The sequence below is a fragment of the Oncorhynchus tshawytscha genome, linkage group LG09 (assembly GCF_018296145.1).
Source record: "Oncorhynchus tshawytscha isolate Ot180627B linkage group LG09, Otsh_v2.0, whole genome shotgun sequence".
Lineage (NCBI taxonomy): Eukaryota > Metazoa > Chordata > Actinopteri > Salmoniformes > Salmonidae > Oncorhynchus > Oncorhynchus tshawytscha.
Window position 1 is genome coordinate 58,100,473 of NC_056437.1, and position 25,574 is coordinate 58,126,046.

The window sequence follows — 25,574 nt, forward strand, 5'->3', positions numbered from 1 at the left end:
CACTATATCAAATACAATCAAAGTTTATTTGTCATATGCACAGGATACAGAAGGTGTAAACGGTACAGTGAAATGGTTACTTTCATAGTGGAGTCTTTTGTTTAGACAAGTATCTAGCTAGCTAAATAATAAATAATTAACCATAATCTCAACTCATACGACCTTGCACCATGCATGAATCTGCAGGTAGCTGAAGCTAAACAACTAGGTTCAATGTTTGCTAGTTGGCTAACATTAGGCTATAATAGCCATGCAAATGGCTATCTGAGATGTGAATAATATTACTACACAGATCATATGCATAACATTAGCTAGCGAGCCAGCCAGCTAACATCAGCCATCTAACTAACAGTACTCTTTCATTTGCAATGAAAATGACTTTCTGACAAAATTAGAAATGTATGATATCTGAAAATGTAGCTAGACTTTTACCTATATACATAGATGAATGCTTCTCCCTCTCTGTCATGGATGGCATGGTTGCCCTTAGTTTGAAGATGTAATCCAGGGACAGGTGTTTTAAACAACAACCTTCTGTGTTTTCTTTTAAACTCTCTCCTCATTTGGGGCTCCCAAGTAATTCAGCGGTCTAAGGCACTGCATCTCAGTGCTAGAGGCGTCACTACAGATCCTGGTTCGATTCCAGGCTGTATCACAACCAGCTGTGATTGGGAGTCCCATAGGGCAGCGCACAATTGGCCCAACGTCGCCCGGATTAGGCTTTGGCCGGGGTGTGCCGTCATTGTAAATATGAATTTGTTATTAACTGACTTGCTAAGTTAAAGGTTCAATAAAAAAAATTGCCAATCATCTTTCTGCTTCCACCAGGCATTCCACTGATTTCAAAACTCTGTCAACTTCTTCCGTAAATCAGGGATTTCCTCATCGTCTGATTCATTTTCAGAGTCCGATAGAGTCAGCATGGCATGATTGTCCTCAAGAAAGTAGTCCATCACAACTTTTTCCCACTGATCTTTGTCGATAGAGCCTGTTAACGGCAGCAATGTTGAGCAGTAGCAAAAAATATTATCTTTCAAAAAATGCAGCGGTAGAACGGATTATTCTACACATACTGAGCAGCTCATGCTATAGACAGAAGCACGCTACATGGCAGACCAATCCGAACTCATCTCTCGGCTTGTCCAGCCCATCAATTTTCTCAGCCAATCATAGCTAGTGGGAAGGTTCCTGTATTTTTCAGTGGCTAAACTAACTAGGCTACTATTTAACAATTGTATTTGTATTTACAGATTGCATACATGTTTGGTTTTTGCATTTTGATAAATAAAAAATGTATAAAATAATAAGTTCAAATTCCTCTCATGTGAAGTATTGACATGCGACAGTCTATGCCTAGCTTCTTGAAACAGGTCACATATTGGTGGGTGGGTAAAAACAATCCCTTTGAGCATGGTGAAGTTATTAATTAAACTTTGCATGGTGTATCAATACACCCAGTCACTACAAATATACAGGTGTCCTTCCCATCTCATTTGCCACAGAGGAATGAAACCACTCACGGATTTCACCATGAGGCCAATGATGACTTAAAAATAGTTTGAGTTTAATGGCTGTGATAGGAGAAAACTGAGGATGGATCAACAACATTGTAATAATACTAACATAAATGACAAAGTGAAACGAAGGAAGCCTGTACAGAATAAAACATATTCCAAAACATGCATCCTGTTTGCAATAAGACACTAAAGTAAAAGGCAAAACATGTGGCAAAGAAATTAACTTTGTCCTGAGTACAAAGATCTATGTTTCGGCAAACACAACACATCACTGAGTACCACTCTTAATATTTTCAAACATGGTGGCTTAATCATGTTATGGGTATGCTTGTCATCAGCAAGGACTAGGGAGTTTAAGCATAAAAATAAATGGAGTAAAACTAAGCACAGGCAAAATCCTGGTTCTTTCCAACAGGCACTGCGAGACCAATTCACCTTTCAGCAGGACAATAACCTAAAACATAAGGCCAAGTATACTCCAGAGTGTCTTACCAAGATGACATTACATGTTCCTGAGTGGCCTAGTTACAATTTGGACTTAAATCTGCTTGAAAAGCTATGGCAAGACTTGAAAAGCAATGATCAACAACTAACTTGACAGAGCTTGAAGAATTGTGTGGTCTTGAGGCAGGCGTTAGATTAGAGGGTTTTCAAGTGCAAAGTTAATAATGATGGTTTTGGGAAACAGAGCAGAGATTTAACGATGCTCCAACAAAAGTTTGAACGATTAACTTAGCCTTAAGATGCTTTTGGGAAGCCGGCCCCAGGTCATTCCTGTGTGAAGAGAGGTAAGATTTGTACCGTTCTGCACTTGTAAAACTACACAGCTGTTTTGTACACTTTGTCTGGACTGTATGAATATTCACTCAGAATAAATGAAAACAGGGACTGTAGTATTTAGAGGAAGAGATTCCCCCTGCCCAGACGAGTAACTCCCCCATCTACCACATTTGGGCTAATCAACCACATTAGTCCAGTGCCACCTGTACAACCACCTGTTTGTACCCAGGCCACCAGGCCCACAGCCCATTGGATACCTCAGTATTCCACACAGCACCTGTTCACCTGCCTGAGAGAGAAAGACCCTTTCTCTATCCCTCTCACCCTCCCTCTCCCTTTTCTTCTCCCCCTCTTTCCCCTTTCCCATAGACAGCAAAAACAATACAAATAAAGCCTCAATCAATGAAAAATGAGAGGAACCTTTATGAGTGCCAAAGCTAGTTCTTCAGCTATTATATTTTACTTCATTATAAGGGCACAAGGCGAGACCCAGATGCAGACAAGGGAGGCAGATGGTTTGAGTCTTTGATATTCCAAAAGGGGTAGGCAAGAGAATGTTCATGGACATGCAAAAGGTCAAAACCAGTTCAGAGTCCAGGAGGTACAGAGTGGCAGGCGGCCTCGAGGTCAGGGCAGGCAGAATGGTCAGGCAGGAGTGTACGGAGTCCAGAAAACTGGCAAGGGTCAAAACCGGGAGGACTAGCAAAAGAGAATAGAAAAAGCAGGAGCACGGGAATAATACGCTGGTTGACTTGAACATACAAGACGAACTGGCACAGAGAGACAGGAAACACAGGGATAAATACACCGGGGAAAATAAGCGACACCTGGAAGGGGTGGAGACAATCACAAGGACAGGTGAAACAGATCAGGGTGTGACATTCATAACAATTGGACAGGGCTGATTTATATATAATGTTATTTATAGACTGTATTTGATATTTAAAACACTTTTAAATGCCAGTTAGGCTTGGCTCGCTTAACTGCTGCTCCCACGGACAGAATGTGGGCAATTGTTTTATTGTGATTTAAGATTGTTTTGTGAGTGAGAGTTGGAACCTTGAACGACTTGCCTCCAGCAAATATACAGGTGAAAAACAATCCTTTCTGAGAGGATCAAGGGGTATAAGTATACGTTTGTGATGAACAGTCCTTCTTACAATTCCATTTTCCATCCGCTTTGTGTGACCCGTAACCTCTAACGCTTCCCCTCTGTCCAGGTGAACGCTCCAGCTCCGGTGCGGCCGGGGGCGGTGGAGCAGTACAAGAGGGCGTTTGCCCGTCAGAGAGCCCGTGACCTGGCACAGCATGCAGATACACTGCTCTACAAGGACAAGGAGATTGCTGCCCTTCAGCAGGAGTGTAGGCAGCTAGAGACCCGTCTGGGCACAGCCAAGGTACTCCACACCATAGAAATAGAATCGGAATACCCATTCTAGTATCTGTACTTCTATACCCAATTCAGGTGCAGAACACTCTTTCAATACCAATCTAATGTTTGTGTTTGAGATCGACTACTTTGCAGTCTGACTGTGCAAAATCACTGATGTAAAAATCACCTTGGCTTGCATTCCCTCAAATGCGCTCAACATTTCAGATGTAAAAATCACCTTGGCTTGTATCCCCTCAAACGCGCTGAACATTTCAATAATAACCTGTTATCTAACACTAGCAGTCTGCTCACAAAAGGCTCTCTGTGTCATCCATTGTAGTCAGTCCTATTCACTAATCTCATCAAAGGACTTAAATGCCTCAGGTTTGCCCTCTGTTGGTCTGGTTGGTAACTGCTCTTGAAAACCCTCTAAGCCTGAACTAGTGACTGAGCTGTACTGATACAGATGTGTAGATAGAGAGACCACCCTCTCCTCATGGCTGTGATCTAAGTGCCTGATTTAAATTACTCCTCTCTATGCCCGTCTGTGACTAAGAGCTCATTTTCTTGCTCTGAATATCTGCTGGGAGTACTACTACAGAGGGAATCCCAGGATGAGCTGTGGACTGAGTTGATGGTGATGATCAGTGGCGGACTTACCATTAGACAGAAGAGGCAATTGCTTCAGGCCTCACATCTACAACATCCGTAGAGTACGGCCTTTCCTCGCCAAGGAAGCGATATATGTCCTAATCCAGGCACTTGTCATCTCCCGTCTAGACTACTGCAACTCTCTTTTGGCTGTGCTCCCCGCTTGTGCCATCAAACCCCTGCAACATATCCGGACTCCCAGTGAACCCGGTGAAAAACGCAGCTGCTTCTTTAAGGGACCAAACTATTTCAAACTTTTAAAATGTAAACGTTTTCAATGTTTAAAACATAGCGATCGGATCGTAAATGCAGGCAGCTGAAGTTTGAATCCCGTGAGGATGGCGAGTAATCTGGCTAGCCTAGCTATAACATTACATTCAGTTGGCTATCTAACGTTACCTTGAACAGCAATAACAGAAACATATGGACACCAGTAGAAATCTACACAGTGGTGAGAAAAGCATGGAGACAAATTTAACAAAGAAAGTGTCAATAGCATGGCTAATCTCATGACGGAGATAAGGAGTCTAGGTACAAAATTTTAAGAAGAAAAAAAGAAATAAGAAATGAAGCTGTGTATTGAAAAAGGAAGGAATAGTAAAGTTTACGTGTATCTTTGGAGAAAGCCATTTAGGATAATCATACAGCTCTGTCGACTCAACTGGAGAATAATAACAAGCAGCTACAAGACCACATAGCTCTTGGAGTTGGACGTCTGGAGTCCCATGTAGAATTCCTAGAATCTGGGAGAATAGGTGCTGCCAAAACAAAGTTCGACCCAGACGTGTCTATCATAATGGCATGTCTGCCAGCTGATGAATATGAGGACCTAATCTCCAAAGTGAACCAGATGATATTGGTAGGCCTAGGCTTCGAAAAACAGAGGTGACTGTAGTTGAGAGGGGTTGTCGGAGTGTCTGTGAAGGAGAAAGTGGCTCTGTTACGGAAAAAACTAAAGCTGCGAGACCATCCTGATTATAATAAAGTCTTCCTTCGATCAGCCAAGTCTCACATGATCGCCTTATAGAACTGAACTTCAAGACGCTGCTGAGAGAAATACCAGGAGGAAAGAATTATTTTGTCATGGGACGAGAACAACCAGAGGGACAACATGGACAAGGACATGGGGGTGGACAGACCTACTACGTACTGAGGGGCTTCCCATCCCCTACGAGATTCTATTTCAATAGCGCATTGGAATGTTAACGGATGGACTACATCGAACAACACACAATGAATAATGGTACTAAAATCCTTAAACCCAGACATTATCTCAATAAGTGAAACGCATTTGTGTCAGCAACAACAGCAACACTCACATGAAAGCCCCAAGGGATTCTGGGGGAGTGGGAATATGTGTAAAGTGTGATGAAAGCATATAAAATTGAAATTATCGATAAAGCCATAGAAGGAATTATTGGTTTGCGCTTTGAACATAGGGAGTCAGATTATTGTTTTGTTGTGTTTTCATGCTATTTGCCACCTGAACAGTCCATAGGGGGTAGAGATGGATCCTCCTTCTATAGTCATTTGTTAAGTCAAGTATACCTATACACAGAAGAAGATGATATTTACATATGTGGGGATCTTAACAGTTGAATTGGGAGGTTAGATGACTATATAAATTATATTGATGATATTCCATCGCGTGTTGCTTTGGATGACTTTGATAATCATCATGGAGAGAAACCCTATTAGAATTCCTTCAGGACTCTAAAAGGTCATTAATGGAAGGATATGCCCCTAAAGTGATAACTTTACATCCATATCTGGCAAAGGAAAAGCTATGGTGGACTATATAGTTAACACCTTCAATTCCAGGTTATCTCCTACACAGATGGTTGAAGAATGCAAATGTTTTGACTGAATTGGAGAGAAAAAAAGTAGACTTCCTGATCATTCTCTTTTATTTATGATATTTTCTGTTGGCCACAAACTTTCTCAACCAGGTACTGCTGTGCATCACTCAGGGCAAAAGATACATACATATTTAGGCATAGCCCTAATTGTAAGAAATGAAATGTGCCAAATTAATTTCTATGTTCTGAAATGGCATGTAGAGCTCTGGTGGAACTCATCGAAGCTCTGCCAAGAAACATTTGATTTAGATATGTGGTATGAACATTTTTATGATATTATACATTCTGAAATGTGGAAAAAATGTGAATTAAGAATACAGCCCCAAGTCCAGGAAAGTTTACAAGTGGAACAAGCCTTATTGGCATGATGAGTTAAGGGATGTATGGTCAGTAATGCGTTAGGCTGAGTACTTATTTTTACAGTGTAAAGATAGGAATACAAGAGAACAGTGTAGGAAGGAATTTAAGAAAAAACAGCATGTGTTTGATAAAAGACTGCGCCTATTTAAACAGAGATATCAGAGAGGGCAGTTATTACACCTTGAGGAGATACAGACAAGAAATCCTCAACAGTTTTGGAGCCAAATAAAAAAGTTAGGACCAAAACGACATAAGAAAATTCCAATGGAAGTCAGGGAAGAGCAGGGGGGGGCTGAACTCTTATAATAGATACAGTTGAAGTCTGAAGTTTTGCATACACCTTAGCCAAATACATTTAAACAAAAATGTTCACAATTCCTGACATTTAAGCCTAGTAGAAATGCCCTGTCTTAGGTCATTTAGGATCACCACTTTATTTTAAGAATGTGAAATGTCAGAATAATAGTAGAGAATGATTAATTTGAGCTTTTATTTCTTTTATCACATTCCCAGTGGGACAGAAGTTTACATACACTCAATTAGTATGTGGTAGTATTGCCTTTAAATTGTTTAACTTGGGTCACACGTTTCGGGTAGCCTTCCACAAGCTTCCCACAATAGGTTCGGTGAATTTTGGCCCATTCCTCCTGACAGAGCTCGTGTAACTGAGTCAGGTTTGTAGGCCTCCTCGCTCTCACACACTTTTTCAGTTCTGCCCACAAATGTTCTATAGGATTGAGTTCAGGGCTTTGTGATGTCCACTCCAATACCTTGGCTTTGTTGTTCTTAAGCCATTTTGCCACAACTTTGGAAGTATGCTTGGGGTCATTGTCCATTTGGAAGACCCATTTGCAACCAAGCTTTAACTTCCTGACAGATGTTTTGAGATGTTGCATCAATATAGCCACATAATTGTTTTTCCTCATGGTGCCATCTATTTTGTGAAGTGCACCAGTCCCTCCTGCAGCAAAGCACCCCCACAACATGATGCTGCCACCCCTGTACTTCACGGTTGGGATGGTGTTCTTCGGCTTGCAAGCCTCCCCCTTTTTCCTCCAAACATAACGATGGTCATTATGGCCAAACAGTTCTGTTTTTGTTTCATCAATGTCTACACTGTATTTTTGATCAATTTGATTTTATTCTAATGGACAAAAAAAGGTGCTTTTCTTTAAAAAACAAGGGCATTTATAAGTGACCCCAAACTTTTGAATGGTAGTGTATGTATATTATTTTACTGCTCTAGGGATGTAATTATTGTTTGGATAACCTTATTTACTATTAAGTATTGGTTTACTTTTTATTTTTTCACTCTTTGTCATGCACAATGCAGAGAACACCGGAGAAGAATTATCATTTAATTACCATAGTGAATTATTGTAATGTTTGTTCATGTGTCAATTAATCCCATAAGGGATAGGTTGCCAATTGGCAATTTGACACAAATAACATTTCATTTGTTCATTCATTCCAGAATGTGGCAGCCCGCATGGTGTTCAGCCTTCCTAAGTTCTTCCATGTCACCCCGCTCCTCCGCACAGTCCACTGGCTTCCAGTCTAAGCTCGCATCATCTTCAAGACCCAGGTGGTTGCCTGCAGTGCAGCAAGAGGAACTGCCCCTCCTTACCTTCAGGCTATCCTCAAACCCTACATCCCAATCCTAGCACTCTGTTCCTCCACCTCTGGTCTCTTGGCCCTCCCACCCCTACGGGAGGGCAGCTCCCGCTCAGCCCAGTGAAAGATCTTCTCTGTACTGGCACCCCAATGGTGGAACAAGCTTCCCCCTAAAGTCAGGAAAGCGGAGTCCCTGCCCATCTTTCTAAAACATCTGAAACCTTATCTCTTTGAATAGTATTTTAAATATCTCTCATGGCGTCTCCACTTGAGGTCCCCCCATGTTCCACTCGAGGCCCCCCAACCCCCCACTCCCCCGACAAACAACCCGCTATAGTGGGCTGCTGGAAGGGGGGTTAATTTAATAATAATTAATAATTTATTTCCATACATATATATTTCATATCAATGTTAAAATAATCCAGGTTCTTCTCATAATAGTAGAAACAAGTGTCATTAATCACCCACAGACTGGTTAATAATAATGGACTATTCCACATGCATTGTTTCACGCAATATGATTGCTAATGTGACTTTCATTGAAATTAAGCTACAGCATTGAGGCACTTTCAGAGTTGGGCAGAGAAAATACATTTTATTTTAACTGAAGTTAACCTTTACCTAAATTAACATTTATTTAGTGAAAAGCCAGGTGCTACTGATAATGCTGCCATCTTGTCGAAGCCCATGTATCTCATGCTGTCTGGCAAAAAGAGTATGCCGTCTTCATCGACCTTGCCAAGGCTTTCGACTCTGTCAATCACCATATTCTCATCGGCAGACTCAGTAGCCTCGGTTTTTCGGATGACTGCCTTGCCTGGTTCACCAATTACTTTGCAGACAGAGTTCAGTGTGTCAAATCGGAGGGCATGCTGTCCGGTCCTCTGGCAGTCTCTATGGGGGTACCACAGGGTTCAATTCTCGGGCCGACTCTTTTCTCTGTGTATATCAATGATGTTGCTCTTGCTGCGGGCGATTCCCTGATCCACCTCTACGCAGACGACACCATTCTATATACTTTCGGCCCATCATTGGACACTGTGCTATCTAACCTCCAAACAAGCTTCAATGCCATACAACACTCCTTCCGTGGCCTCCAACTCCTCTTAAACGCTAGTAAAACCAAATGCATGCTTTTCAACCGATCGCTGCCTGCACCCGCATGCCCGACTAGCATCACCACCCTGGATGGTTCCGACCTTGAATATGTGGACATCTATAAGTACCTAGGTGTCTGGCTAGACTGCAAACTCTCCTTCCAGACTCATATCAAACACCTCCAATCAAAAATCAAATCAAGAGTCGGCTTTCTATTCCGCAACAAAGCCTCCTTCACTCACGCCGCCAAGCTTACCCTAGTAAAACTGACTATCCTACCAATCCTCGACTTCGGCGATGTCATCTACAAAATGGCTTCCAACACTCTACTCAGCAAACTGGATGCAGTATATCACAGTGCCATCCGTTTTGTCACTAAAGCACCTTATACCACCCACCACTGCGACTTGTATGCTCTAGTCGGCTGGCCCTCGCTACATATTCGTCGCCAGACCCACTGGCTCCAGGTCATCTACAAGTCCATGCTAGGTAAAGCTCCGCCTTATCTCAGTTCACTGGTCACGATGGCAACACCCATCCGTAGCACGCGCTCCAGCAGGTGTATCTCACTGATCATCCCTAAAGCCAACACCTCATTTGGCCGCCTTTCGTTCCAGTACTCTGCTGCCTGTGACTGGAACGAATTGCAAAAAAATCGCTGAAGTTGGAGACTTTTATCTCCCTCACCAACTTCAAACATCAGCTATCTGAGCAGCTAACCGATCGCTGCAGCTGTACATAGTCTATTGGTAAATAGCCCACCCATTTTCACCTACCTCATCCCCATACTGTTTTTATTTATTTACTTTTCTGCTCTTTTGCACACCAATATCTCTACCTGTACATGACCATCTGATCATATATCACTCCAGTGTTAATCTGCAAAATTGTAACTATTCGTCTACCTCCTCATGCCTTTTGCACACATTGTACATTGTATATAGACTCCCCCTTTGTTTTCTACTGTGTTATTGACTTGTTAATTTGTTTATTCCATGTGTAACTCTGTGTTGTCTGCTCACACTGCTATGCTTTATCTTGGCCAGGTCGCAGTTGTAAATGAGAACTTGTTCTCAACTAGCCTACCTGGTTAAATAAAGGTGAAATAAATAAAAATAAATTTAAAAAAAAGAGTATGGCATGTCATATTCTTTTTGGCCAGACAGTATCAGATATATGGGCTACATATAGTAAGACAGAGGGGCGCTGTTTCCCTCGCTTGGATGCTTTCTCCGAATTGAAAGAAAGTTGGCAGGTACACATTGCACTGTTAGAATACTGGAATTATTTTGGATGAACGTGCGAAGGTAGCTTACTTTTTGAAGTGATTTGTATGTTATTCAGATGAAAACATCATGACTGGTTGTGTTCATGGCACATTAAAAGGTAATACATGTTTACAGTTAAATTACATATCGTTACTCTTAAAACCCATACAAAATGTGTGTGGGGGTGCTCAGACTGACCGCTGCCTGGGGCCTCCAAGTCACTAAGTGTGCCCCTTGTGATGATAATATTGAGGATGATGATGGCAGTGTCAGTATGTTCACCGGTGGTGAGACATTGTTTTCCCAGCCTGAGCGGAAAAGTCCTCAAGCATTACAATGAATTGTTTCACATCTCTTTGACATCTGTGTGTTGCAGGGCTGCCCTATCCCGTCCAGCGTGGTGGAGTTTGAGAGGCTGCTGAGGGAGTCCCAGAAGGAGGTGCTGAGGCTCCAGAGGCAACTGTCAGTCTCCTCCTCCAGAGTCACCTCCTCTAAAGAAACCTCCTGCAGGGAGCACAACGGCCACGACAGGCCCTGCACACCTGAGGAGAAGAGGAAAGAGAATGTAAGGACTGGAACTATTTAATGATATAATAAATACCATTTAGCAGACACTTGTATCTAAAGCGACTAACAGTCATTTGTGCATGGCTCCAACACTGCCCCCTGTTGATGGTAAAGAGCACTACATCAGAGCGGTATAGGAACGGAATACCTTTTGCCCTGTTAGAAAGAGAACTCAAAGCAACGGACCTGGGTTCAAAAACGTTTAAAAATCATTTTGAATGCTTTAGCTGTACCTGATTGAGCTTGCCAAGTTGCGATGTAACCAATAGAAAACTCTTAAATGCACAAACCATACCCACCTGGCACCAGAGATACTTTTGAGGAGATGGGGAAACTCCATTGGAATCATATTAACACTCATTGTGTACTTTGCCTGTACGTTGTCAATGGCCCCTGCAGTGCATTTTGGGTACACTCTGACAAGGAGATCTCTCCTTCAAGGCATCAATGGGAGTCAATTGGGCGCTAGCACAAAATCCAAACATGAGCACAAATTGAACAAGAAGCTCAACATTACAAATCTTTTCCAGGATTTGAGGTAATTAGCTTGTTCTCTGTAATATCGTATAGCTTTGAAATCGTGACATTACGTACTTTTGAGGAAAATATGCTGACTTCTCGACTCACCCTGACTTTTAGAAGGGATTGCGTGATGATTAGCTTATCAACCGCGTGACGCAGCATGACACCGCAAAGGCGACTGGTGGACAGTCTGCTGGGCAGAGCGTAATACTTTTCTCCATTCATTTCCCACTCGGATTCTTATCTCCTTCTTTTCTAATAGCTCTGCTGGCACTTCAAGCAGGCTAAAGCAAATAATACAATTATTAGAAATATTTTTTAAAATGGTGTATTCCCACCTTATATTAGTCATTAGGATTTTATAAAAACATTAGTACAAATCAAATTGTATTTGTCACATGCGCCGAATACCACAGGTGTAGACCTTACCGTGAAATGTTTACTTATAAGCCCTTAACCAACAATGATTTTTAAGAAAATAGAGTAAAGAAAATATTTACTAAATATTAAAAATAAAATAAAAAAGGATCACAATAAAATAACAATAATGAGGCTGTATACAGGGGGTAACAGTACTGAGTCAATGAGTGTGGGTACAGGTTAGTTAAGGTCATTTGTACATGTAGGTAGGGGTAAATACAAACAAATAGTCCAGGTGGCCATTCGATTAATTGTTCAGCAGTTTAATGGCTTGGGGGTAGAAGCTGTTAAGGAGCCTTTTGCCAGGTCTCTGACCTCCCTATAGGCTGTCTCATCGTAGTCGGTGAACAGGCCTACCTCCGTTGTGTCATCAGCAAACTTAATGATGTTATTGGAGTCGTGCTTGGCCGCGCAGTCTTGGGTGAACAGGGAGTACAGGAAGGGACTAAGCACGCACCCCTAAAGGACACCCGTGTTGAGGGAAAAAAAATAGCACAAGCAATGTGTATAACCTAGAAGTACCCACCCAACAGCCCATCTAAGTACTATTTATCTCCAAACACCACATTTTGCTTCCAGTGTGCTTCCGTCCAGATGTTGAGGTTTAAACCATCCAGCTGCTGTGGAATGAGTACAGTGCTGCAGCATTTCCCAAAAGGCAGCACAGCGCGAGGCTGAGTGTGCGGTGACGTGACGCAGCGTGTTTAGGGCCAAGTTTGAGATTAGGCTGAAGCTGACTGACTGACACGGACCAGGTCATGTCTTTTTATTAAGAGGGGTGGATGGGATAGATATAATAGCTCTCTGTGCTGTGCTGTGCTGTACTCTCAGGGTTATGCTGATAGAGCTGACTACAGTAATCTGCCTGACTGCCAGGGGACATAATGAGATGATTCCCTGTCTTGAACTTGGGCCTGATTTAGAGACACAAGTCACACGCTCCCTCTGCTCTCTCTGCAACACTGATGACTAAAGAGTTCTTAGAAATAGTTAACTCACTACACCCAGATGTGACGGCAGGATAAACCAGATGTCATGAAATGTTCACATTTTGGTTGCAGACTCAATTTAATAAGATGTAAATATATAAATTAATAAAACACTTTGGTTTAAAAAGAAATACATCTTAAGACATGCATCAAGACATTAATGATCTTATTTATGTATGGTATGACAACATAAAGTTAGAGTTCAAATTCACTTTGCTCTTTGCAGCTTAGATGAGAATGCTGGTTCTGGTAATCTGTCATGTGTGTGACACACACATGCACGCACACCACAGAAAGGGGCCATGTTGTGTGGCTGTCCACTCTAATCCCCTTTAACAACAGAATGGTACAGTCCAGTAATCCTCTCTCTGTTGCCGTGGTAGCAGTGAGGGTTTTGGATGGTAGGTAACGTTAAGACTCCAGCCGACTCTCCTACCATACACTTTCCTAGCCGATCACCCGCCTCGCCCCTGCCTTGCCCCTGCTCTGGATAATTGGGGGCCGGGGATAGCCTTGACGTTGCCACAGATCACTGGAGAGGGGTAGGTTGTATTTGGTGGGGGTGTGTGTTGGTGTCTTTATGTCCCAGTAACTCTGTTTGTGGTTAACCTTGTAGTATACCCCCTAGGTACTGTAGGACTCTAAGCTAGACAGGACAGTTTCAGGAGAAATCATCAGACATATCTAGCACTTTGCAGAATAATCATCCAAAGTGCAATATAGTTAAGGTTTAGGAAATCTAGATATTATATGTCTTTGAAATGGGCAAGTGAAAATGTCATCAGATTACCATAGCCCGCTGCCTGTAGCTTCAGCTTGGCTGCTCTGTTGGCATTACGTGTTCTCTGTTATTATTGCACATGATGAGTCCCAACTAAGTGGATTTCTTCTGCAGATCTAATATCGCTGTTGCATTTCACTAAAACATCCCACGGCCGAGGCCTTACTTGTGGAGCCGCAGTGACGCCTTTCTCCAAAACCTGTTTTGGAACTGTCAGTCAGATATTTCAGATCCCAGATGTGGGAATTTAGGCAGCAGCATATCGTTCCGTGAATTGAATTAGTGACCGCCAGGCCTGGATTGTGGACAAAGCAGCATTATGATAGCAGTATGGCATCGCTGATGATACTACGTAGCTGTATTAAAACAGAAAACCAAACCAGCAGCCAGGCCAATCCAATCCATTTAAGGTGCTTTTAAAAAGAAGTGATCCAGTTACCTGTTTCAGTAGTCCTCCACAGGGATTACACCAATGTGCTTATTGCATCCAGGCCCAGGGCTGTGCTGACTGAATGGGATGTGACACTGCTGCTGTAAGCATGGACCTGGTCTAGAGTACCTTAACCTAGGGTATAAATCTATGGTATGTTTTGTGTGTACAGTATGTCCATGTACAGTAGCATGGACCAGGCCTTCCATACTCTACCTAATAGTTTGCGTAGGAATAAACATATATTTTGTGTAAAGAAAGTGTACCCAAACATTCTTCAGCCCAGGTGCTCGACTGAGGGACTTGAAAATCAAGTAAAAACATTCCTCACCTCAGGGCACTTCAACGGGTGAATATCAAGGAAAATAAAGAAAAGGCACTGTTTCTGCATAGATCTGATGATTTATTTATGGGACATACAAACAGGACTGTCTGTAGTATATGCATAGTATGTGCTTTATTAGTTACCAATGTTCTTCTGGCGTCCTGGACCAGGGCTGACTGAATGGGTTCTTTTGACACTACTGCAGTAAGCTTTGACCTGGCTTACTGTATGGATGGACTACACCTATAGGATGTGTATGGTGCTTTAGTCAGAATGGAGCTATAGTATGTGTAGGTTGAACAGTGTGTGCTTTAGTAAGCATGGACCTGCCCTACTGTCCCTCCAGTATCCATTAAATAAACCTAGTGTAGTGGGCATGTGCTATTGAAAGCTTGAGCCATGCTTTTAGGTCGATGCGCTTTAGTATGTTGTAGTCCAAGTATGAGTCGGGTCTTGTGTGACGTTTTATAGGCTCTCCGTTTAGCCATGGACCAGGCCTTGTGTTGCATTTTCCATGTCGTATGTGTGTAGGCCTAGTGCACATCATGCTTTAGTAGATATGAACTAGGCTTTTTGTGCAGTTGTTTTATAGTTAATAACCTACAGGTTTGATAACCTCAGGCTATGCCTTGTGCTGTGTCAGGTAAAGTGGTGTATGTGTGGTCCAGAGATGGTTGCCAAGGCCAGGTGTTTGTTGTGTAATCATGGACCACTCCTGTGGCTTCATGTGGCTGGACACAGAGTTAGGCGGAATTCATGGTTCACAGCCTATTATTACAACTTCACAAGCCTCATCTAATTGGCTCTTATCGAGGCATGGGCGTGATGTCAGAATAGACTGCAGACTAGTATCACAGGCTGTGAACTATGATTGAAGCTTGTGTTTTTTGGGGTAACAAAGCCTCAGGAGTGGACGCAACGGTCATGGTGTGGTCATAATGGAAAGACTTCCCACTTGCTTACCACCAAACAATGATCAAATACAACTGAAACGTACTGGGCGAGTTTTGTCTAGTGTTAGTGCTGCCGACTCCACGCTAACCGGCAGGTTCGCCACTTTCTGTCCTATGGATCTAGCTGATCTGTCGTCTCCTCTCTTCCTTGCTGTTTAAAGAAGTACAAAATCCGGATAAAAACTAACAAATGAAACAATGTATTACACTAAAAACCAACAAAAATAACATTGCTTCTGCCACATGCCCTGCAGAAGTACTTTTCTTAACCTGCCACTGTGGCAAGCTGTTACAGATGAGTAGATGCTAAGTAGTTACTGTAATTGAAAAGCCATACCCATAATTGACTAAAAAGTTACATTGCATAATGTTGCACAACGATTCCATGAACATTGACATTTTGAGTGATTGGTTTAGTGGAGTGGATTGAGAGCTTCAACTCTCTGCCATCCAGGACCTCTATACCAGGCAGTGTCAGAGGAAGGCCCTAAAAATGGTCAAAGACTCCAGCCACCTAAGTCCATAGACTGTTCCCTCTGCTACCGCATATGGCAAGCGTTACTGGAGTGGCAAATCTGGGACCAAAAGGCTCATGAAAAGCTTTTAACCCCAAGCCATAAGACTGCTGAACCGTTAATCAAATGGCCACCCTGACAATTAACATTGACCTCCTTTATAATTATAAAAACAATGTAATTTTTTCCCCCACTGACTCTCTTGCACTGGCTCTATGCACACTCACTAGACTGTACCCACACACTCACACATACTACACTAACATACACATACTACACTAACATACACACACTACGCTCACACTCACAAAAAAACACGTATATTGACGCCACGTACACACACTCGCAAATAGACCCACTTTCACACACGATACTGTTGTTCTGTTTATTATCTATCCTGATTGCCTAGTCACTTTTACCCCTACCTACAGTTGAAGTCGAAAGTTTACATACACCTTAGCCAAATACATTTAAGTCAGTTAGGATCACCACTTTATTTCAAGAATGTGAAATGTAAGAATAATAGTTGAGAGTGATTTATTTCCTTCATCACATTCCCAGTGGGTCAGAAGTTTACATACACTCAATTCCTGCAGTCAGCATGCCAATTGAACGCTACCTCAAAACATCTTTGGCATTGGATTGTGTGACAAAACTGCACATTTTAGAGTGGCCTTTTTTTGGGGTCCCAAATACAAGGTTTCTTGATATGCCACACCTGTCAGGTGGATGGATTATCTTGGAAAAGGAAAAATGCTTACTAACAAGGATGTAAACAAATTTCTACATTTTTTTTATTTTTAGAAATATGCTTTTTGTGCATATGGAAATTTTCTGGCATGTTTTATTTCAGCTAATGAAACATGGGAGCAACACTACGTGTTTGCGTTTTATATTTTTGTTCTGTATATATCACATAGCTCACACTCAACACATTAGGCATTATGCAACATCGTCTCTCTCTGTGTCTTCCCCTCAAATACTATCTGACCTGCATGCCACACTGCCTGAACTCTGATAATCTGTGGCTCTGATCTCTGAACCTCAGCATTGTGGGCAAACACTCAAATTCCCTCCTTATACATGCCTATCTGAGCTCAGGGGACCGACCGCTTTCACTCCCTCACTTCCCTAGAACAATGGACTGGGCTTAAGTGTAATGACAGTCGGACAGTATTCTATTCCACGCCTGATGTTTCATGAATATTTTTTTGTTGCTCATAGTAACCTTAATAATGATAATAGTAATAATAATATAGTTATTTTCCTTGGCTCGTGTTCTATATTGTAAGAGTGTGAGTGCTCATGTGTGCAAGTATATTATGTGGTCTCAAAATGGCTAGCTAAACTGAGCGGTCTCTTCATAGAGATATAAGCACTTCATAGAGATATAAGGACTTGATATAAGTCACTTCAGGTCGTTTTCTCTTCACATGGCGCTGGCTGGTCCTTACTTTGATCCTGTTACTCGGTCATAGCCTTGTCTGCACTAGCCTAGTTCTACAGGATTAGATAAGTAGGTGTGGCTCTAAAATTAGAGACCTGATTCCTGACTCTTAACCCGCTGAAGCTAGGGTGACAAGGAGAAGACACTAATGTCATCCAGATCCAGAGCCACTTCCCCACACTTAGTTCCCCTCCCCAGCCACAGCTGTTATTTTTCTATGAACAAATTAACAGACTTTCAGCATGCCTATAGAGAAGGGCATTCTACTTGTATTGCACTGACGCAAACAACTCTATGATTGGCTGAAAGAAATTGATAATAAGAAGATGGTGGGAGCTGTACTCTTAGATTTCAGTGCAGCCTTTGATATTATACACCATAATCTGTGTCATGGAAATTCTACACAGGGACACGCGAAGTAAATCTTAAGAGTCATTGTTTATTAATAGTTAACTGGAGAGGTTCCAACAAACTTGATGCACCATATTACACGTCTGTCAGGAGCTCTAACGGGGCAGTCCCGTTAGATATCTTATATACTGCTTACAGACACGTTACGTACACATGATTTAACTTATTCATCATTCATAATTAATTAATCATTAATGTTTGGTTCATGCAAAATATTAAAGTAAAAAATCAATCCAACACAAACTGACATTAACTTCTTATGGCTGCAATCCCGTTAACTGGAGCGATATGACAACAGCCAGTCAAAGAGCGCCATTTTCAAAACATCAAATCTCATAATTAACATTCCTCAAACATAAATGTATCTCATACCATTTTAAAGTTATTATCATTGTTAATCCCACCACAGTGTCCAATTTCAAATATGCTGTACAGCAAAAGCACCACAAACGATTATGTTAGGTCACCACATAGCCACAGAAAAACACAGCCATTTTTTTTCCAGCCAAAGAGGAGTTTCAAAAAGAACAAATAGAGTGAAAATGAATCACTAACCTTTGATCTTCATCAGATGACACTAATAGGACTTCATGTTAGACAATACATTCATGTTTTGTTTGATAAAGTTCATATTTATCAAAATATGAGTTTACATTGGCGCGTTACATTCACTAGTTCCAAAAACATCCAGTGATTTTGCATAGCCACGTCATTCAACAGAAATACTCATCATAAATGTAGATAATACAAGTTATACACATGGAATTGTAGATATACCTCTCCTTAATGCAACCGCTGTGTCCGATTTTTTTAAAAATTTATTTTAATTACGGAATAAGCCAGCCATGCAATAATCTGAGACGGCGCTCAGAAAAATTTGTCACAATAGCCGCCATGTTGACATCAACATAAACAAGAAATTACATGATAAATATTCCCTTACCTTTGATGATCTACATCAGAAAGCACTCCAGGAATCCCAGGTCCACAATAAATGTCTTGTTTTGTTTGAAAATTTCCGTTATTTATGTCCAAATACCTTCTTTTGTTAGGGTGTTTGGTATACATATCCAAACGCTCATTCTGGTCAGCGTGACATCAGACAAAAACTTCAAAAAGTTATATTACAGGTCGAAGAAACATTTCAAAGTACAGAATCAATCATTAGGATGTTTTTAACATATAGCTTCAACAAAGTTCCAACCGGAGTATTCCTTCTCGTCTTCATGAGCAATGGAACACAAGTGAGTACCATGAGGAATAAGCATGATCAGAAAATGGCTGCTTGATAGACACCTGATGCATTCTGCTATCATTCACTCCCACAACACCATAGAAGTCTCATTACAATTTCTATTGATTGTTGACATCTAGTGGAAACCCTAGGCAGTGCAACATCATTAATATCTCAAGGGGATTTCATTGGGGACTCTGGTGTATACATACAAAGCTCAGATTTCTCACTTCCTGTTTTAATTTCTCCTCAGGATTTTGCCTGCCATATGAGTTCTGTTATACTCACAGACATCATTCAAACAGCTTTAGAAACGTTAAAGTGTTTTCAATCCAATACTAATAATAATATGCATATATTAGCAACTGAGACTGAGGAGCAGGCCATTTACTTTGGGCAACTTATTCATCCAAGCTACTCAATACTGTTAACAAACAGAAACAATACAACACAAAAACAGCATTCTTAATACCACAACTGACTAAACAAGTCCTACAGGCTCTAGTTTTGTCATATCTTGACTACTGCCTGGCAATATGGTCAGGTGCTGCAAAGAAAGACATTAAAAAAGCTACAGCTGGCTAACAACAGAACAGAACATATTGCCCTAAAAATGTTCCAAGACGGCTAATGTCAACAAAATGCATGTTGACCTTTCATGGCTCAAAGTAGAGTAGAGATGGTCTGCCTTCACTTCTTCTCCTTTTTGTTAGAAATATGAATGTGTTAAACTCCAAACTGTCTATTCAGTCAACTAACTTACAGCTCTGACAGACATTCATATTCCACAAGGCATGCAACTAAAGGTCTCCTCATTGTCCCTAAAGCCAAAATTAATTCAAGGCAACACACAGTAATATATAGAGCCATGATGGCATGGAACTCCTTGCCATCTCAAATCACTCAAGCGAGCAGCAAAAGTAGCTTTAAAAAAATGAATAAATCCTCACATCACAGCACAACGCGTCTAACCTAAATAGCGATAGTATCTCCCTCTCGAGCACATCTGGTGTTTGGGTTCGAGGTAAAGATAAGATGTGCCCTTGGCATCAGGATATCAGGGCTTTTGAGCAGAGAAAGCAATTGTAAGCAAAGCCTCAGTAGAGTAAGAACATACTGCTCCTAATGATATGATAGTCTGGTCAGCTTACTGATGTTCGTTTTATTGATGTGTATAAAAGTCTATTCTTATTTTTTCGTGTGACTGGTGGAGGCTGCTGGGTGTGTGGTGAGGGGAATGGGAAATGGAAATGGGAAACAACTCCATAAGAGAACTGTAGGAAACTCGATACCAAGGGGACCTCGTTCATTTTATGAAAGGCCACGCACTATACCTCAGTTAAATCTTTATGGGCGGTAGACTGTAACACGGCAAATGTTTGGTTAAGTTCATATCTATGCACTAGACAGGGCAAAGGACGTAAGTGAAGCCCTTCTGACTTTAAGTGTATTGAACGGAGTGGAGTGATGGAGCTCTAAAAAGTCCACGTATGAAGCCAAAGGATTAAATTGATACTCTATCTGTAGCTCATGGCTATGAGCAGGGGGTAGATAGACTTCATAGAAGCCCCAATCTGATGATGAATCTGTTCAATTTATTGAACGGAGTGGAGTGATGGAGCTCTAAAAAGTCTACATATGTAAAGTGAAGGATTCAATTGAAATTTTAGATATAGGAAACTCCAACACAGTTGCTGAGGTGATTAAAGTGAAGCCTTAGCGAGGAGAACACTCCATCTGTAGTTCATTTATGAGTTGAATGGCATGGTGGCTAGGGTGACATCTGTGGTTGAAGCCTTAGCTGGAGGAATTATTGTGTTTCCATTGTAATTTTCATTGCACTTGCATTCAGTAGCATCTATGAATTATTATTATTATTCTGAATAGTATTTCTTTTTTTTTTTTAGTATTGACGTCAAACGGGAGAACCAAGGACACGGGCGGTTCCTAATGTTGTGAGATTCTCGTTAGTGTATACAGAACAACGGGTTCTGAGAGATTAGGATCAGGACTTGCAATTGTAACAGTAAGCAACTGTAACAAAATGGATGACTTCAGTGTAGCTGTTATTATGAGTACATGTTGCATGGACTGCTAAGGCATAAAAATATAAAAGTGTGTATTCTTATTTTAAATGTATGTAGTTCTGTACCGGTCTATTCATTCTATGTATTGTAATTTGTTTGCTACATCTAATTTATGTATTTTTGTACCTGTCTATTCGTGTTTTGTATTATGTCATTTTATGTAGTTCTGTCCTTCAGCTGTAATTGTCTATTCATGGTATGTATTATGTCATGTGTTCTCTTTTTTGTGGAACCCAGGAAGAGTACCTGCAGCTTTGGCTGTAGCTAACATGGATCCTAATAGAATACTAATACATCAGCGCCTGTATTTATAAAGCGTCTCAGATTAGGAGTGCTGATACATCGTCAGTTTTCCCTTCTCATAATGAATATGAGGGGATGCCCGATACTCGATCAGCACTCCTACTCTGCTTAATTGATACGGGTTCAGAAGTACTCTCTTTCTCCTAACTCTAAGAATCGCCTAACTCTGAGCAGTGTATTATAATCGTAAAGGAATATCCATTAAAGGAGAGGAGGGACTCTCCTTTCTAAAGAATAATTTTAAGAGTTACATCCAGTCTGCTAGTATTGGTATGTGAGTCACGGTTCAGGCTGGAGGGATTCCCTGTGGATTAGATGACTGTGTAGAGGAGTCCGAGGAGTCAGGCCACTGGGAAGGAAGAAAGGCTGGAGGATAGCTGTATTATAATCCCTGTCTATCTATCATTTGGTTGGTGCTGGGAGAGGGGTTTATATTACACAACCTTGAGGTTATTACACATTTGTGTTCTGCTATTATTCTGCTATGTTCTCTTTTAGTCACTTTGTTTGACACAGCTCTCTACACAGGGGGAATGATGCTCACATCTAATTCACTGAAACGCTTTTCAATCAAGCCGTTAGCCAAAGAAAATTGTTTAGTCATGGTTGCCTTAGATTTGAATGATGGGCTTTGCACCTCTGTCGGTCTGGGTATTATTATGTCTTGTCTGGCTTTAGCCTTAGAGCCAGTGTGCAACTTCTGATTACTGTGCTTCATTACCAGACCTGGGTTCAAATACATTTCAATATCTGGTATTTTAAATAATTTTTCTGTGTATATGAGTTTTTCAAATACTTTGCAAGTGTATTTCCAAATACATTCACATATCATTTTAAATGAAATTATTTGAATGTATGTGAAAGTAATTGAGATATTTGAACTCCAGGTCTGTTCATTACGTTGGATTATGTAATACTCAAGGTGTCAAGGTTTGCCCTTGCCTTACTCAATTCTTTAGCTTCTTTAATCTGTATCAAGTGAGGTTGAATTATTATGTGCACGGATGCGCTTCACACTGCTACAACGTGGAAACTACGGAACCAAAACAACGGAGAAGTTTAGCCTCGCGCTTCAACGCTCGTAGTAGTTGCGAAAATTGTCCCGTTATGTGTTTACTTTGTGCATGCAACGTCATCTTGCAGAGTCTGCCTTTAAGGCATAATTGTGAACGTTCTGGTTTGTGCCCTTGGCAGGTTGCAGCAAAGACCCCGTGTGTGGCGTTAGATGAGGCTCCATCCAGGTGTGAGGAAACTCCCAGAGAGGAGGAGGAGTCAGGGTCGCGAGTGACCCCACCCTCACTGGGCCTCTGCCCCGCCCCCACCCCTAGCCTCTCCCACCAGGAGGAGCACACAGAGGAGCAGCGACTACAGTTGCTGGTAAGAACAAATACATCAATGCCACAAATGCACACACACTCACACACATGATTGACCCACTCACCTCGTACAATATACAACCCTGTCATGGCTAGCTATACTGACACATACACACATGCACATACCTCTTGTTGGAGACTGGACTGATATTATGAGTGGGATATGATGTAAGGTTTGCTTGTAGTCTGGAGGATGGCTCACAGACAAGTAATCGTTAGAACAAATCAGGCCACAGGTCTTCGCTTTTTAATAATCAATATTGTCGTGCTGCAGCTGTTGCATCCAGTCAGTCAATTAGCCACTGAGTCCCCCCACACAGCACACATAACAGTCCTTGTGCAGTCATCATAATGCTTGGTTATTCTGTTGTGTCTGGCCATGGATGTTGAAATAAGCCTATTTTATTTTTTTCCATTTCGCTACTGGGGGGTGGGGGGGCCTGCATGACTGTGCATGTAAGCTGCATTTAGAGTAATTAAAGAATGCTAAGCTTGTTAATACCTCGTTGTTACCATGTCAGAGGTCAATATGGAAATCAAGAGCTTATATTTTATTGTGCAGCCAAAACAGATTGATCGTGATTTGTGCAGACACTTTTTTTTGTCAAACGCAAAAATGATATGTTAATATGCTTTGACATCTGATATACACGACAGGGTATCATAGACATGGTACTGTAGCCGGGCAGGCTCACAGAACAGTGTGCATGTGCATGATAGTCTTACTGTCTGACGCCAAATAGGCCTGTGTCACGTTTAGGAATAGGCAGCCAAAAAGCTCCTATTTCGAACACCGTGTTCAGATTTCAACGGGGCGAATAGGGTCCGATATGGATGTTTCTGACGCTCGCAGGTCGTGTAGTCGCTGTAACGTGACATGCTCTGGCTTCCTTTTCAGGAACAGGAGCTGAGTAAGAAGAGAAAAGAATGTGAAAATCTTGAGCATGAAGTAAGGAAGAGACAGAAGAAATGTCTAGATTTGGTAAGAAATCCTCAGGGGCCATCCACTCGTGTGTTTGTTAACTACTGTAATCTCAGCGTGCTACTACCAGTGGACCAGGTGTTATGACCAGCGGTAGCTGGTGAAGTGAGAACATCCCACTGGAATGGAATGAATGGAACCCTATCAACCACATGAAACACAAGGTTCCAATAACTCCTTTCCAGCCATTACATTACACCCATCCTGAAACGAAAGTGACACCAGCCTCCACTGATTTACAGCACTAATACGGCTGTACTACAGTATAGTGACTATAGTCTCTGTTGACTGGGACTGATGAGAAATCATGGCTTCGTCCCTGGCTGTTGAATCTGAGTCTTGTCTTCTTGTTGTCGTTTGTGCTCTGACAGGAGAGCCTGCTTGTGGATGAGCGGGGCAAAAATGAACAACTAGAGGAGGAGGCGGATCTCCTCAGGAGGAAGGCACAGCCGCTTGACCAGGTCAGTCTCCATTCTATTCTATTGAGGGCCTCTTAGGCTTACGGTTGTTTTAGATGACAGAATAAATCTCTCCATTATGGTTCAAATTGGGAACCCTCAGCAGTCTTTTCTGTCGTGAACCTTCAGTAGACCAGAAGGGCTTCTGTTTCTATGTTGGAATGGGACCGTATTTGTTTTGTGTCTGTCCTTCTCCTGCTAGTCATGAGGAATGTCAGTACTCTCTCTATCCCTATCTCTCTCTCTCTCTCTCTCTCTCTCTCTCCCCATCCCTCTCTCTCAGGCCCGGGTTGAGAATGAGGAGCTGAGGGAAGACCTCTCTGAAGTGACCGCTCAACGTGATTCAGTTCTCGAGGAGAACCAGAGACTCCGTGCCAAACTGGAGAACCTAGAGCAGGTCCTAAAGGTACAGGCTCACCTCCAGTCTTCTGTTGCAATACTTCCAAGTTTCACTATTTCAGAACAAATGTGAAGAATCCGGAGATCCCTGGGGCCAGGTCCACTTTGACTACAAACATAGTAGTGTTAGCATTTATTAGTAGTGTTGCCTGTTAGCATTTATTAGTAGTGTTGCCAGTATGCATTTATTAGTAGTGTTGCCAGTATGCAATTATTAGTAGTGTTGCCAGTATGCAATTATTAGTAGTGTTGCCAGTATGCATTTACTAGTAGTGTTGCCAGTATGCATTTACTAGTAGTGTTGCCAGTATGCATTTACTAGTAGTGTTGCCAGTATGCATTTACTAGTAGTGTTGCCAGTATGCATTTACTAGTAGTGTTGCCAGTATGAATTTACTAGTAGTGTTGCCAGTATGCATTTACTAGTAGCGTTGCCATTTTAATTTGTCTGGGAATTTGCCTCATGGAAGCCGAGAGTAGAGACTATAGAGTAATTATGTGTTGTTTGACTACATGAGATACGTGTCTCCTTTGATTGCTTGCAGCATATGCGAGAGGTCGCCGAGCGAAGGCAGCAGCTGGAACTAGAACATGAGCAGGCACTGGCTATCCTCAAGTTTAAACAGGATGAGATCAAACGGCTACAGCGGGTGAGCAGCACCGTACATGGCCTCTGGTCCTCTGAAGCTCAGTTGGTAGAGCATGGTGCTTATAATGCCAGGACAGTGGGTTCAATTCCCAGGACCTATACGTAAAATGTATGCTTATATAAATGGCATATACAGTGCATTCGGAAAGTAATCAGTCCCCTTTTCCACATTTTGTTACGTTACAGCCTTATTATCAAATGGATTAT

General features: G+C 41.7%; 1 protein-coding gene across 8 annotated transcripts in view; it reads left to right on the forward strand.

Annotated features, from left to right (window-relative positions):
* The window catches only part of LOC112258340 (peripheral-type benzodiazepine receptor-associated protein 1), a 168,107-nt gene that overhangs the window by 87,547 nt on the left and 54,986 nt on the right, over positions 1–25,574 (forward strand). For all 8 annotated transcript variants that reach the window (XM_024432658.2, XM_024432654.2, XM_024432655.2 and 5 more), the window contains 7 exons: positions 3,518–3,694; positions 10,896–11,084; positions 22,698–22,880; positions 23,778–23,861; positions 24,233–24,322; positions 24,603–24,725; positions 25,264–25,368. In XM_024432658.2, coding sequence (XP_024288426.1) covers positions 3,518–3,694; positions 10,896–11,084; positions 22,698–22,880; positions 23,778–23,861; positions 24,233–24,322; positions 24,603–24,725; positions 25,264–25,368 — 951 coding nt within the window. The remainder of the gene's footprint in view (positions 1–3,517; positions 3,695–10,895; positions 11,085–22,697; positions 22,881–23,777; positions 23,862–24,232; positions 24,323–24,602; positions 24,726–25,263; positions 25,369–25,574) is intronic.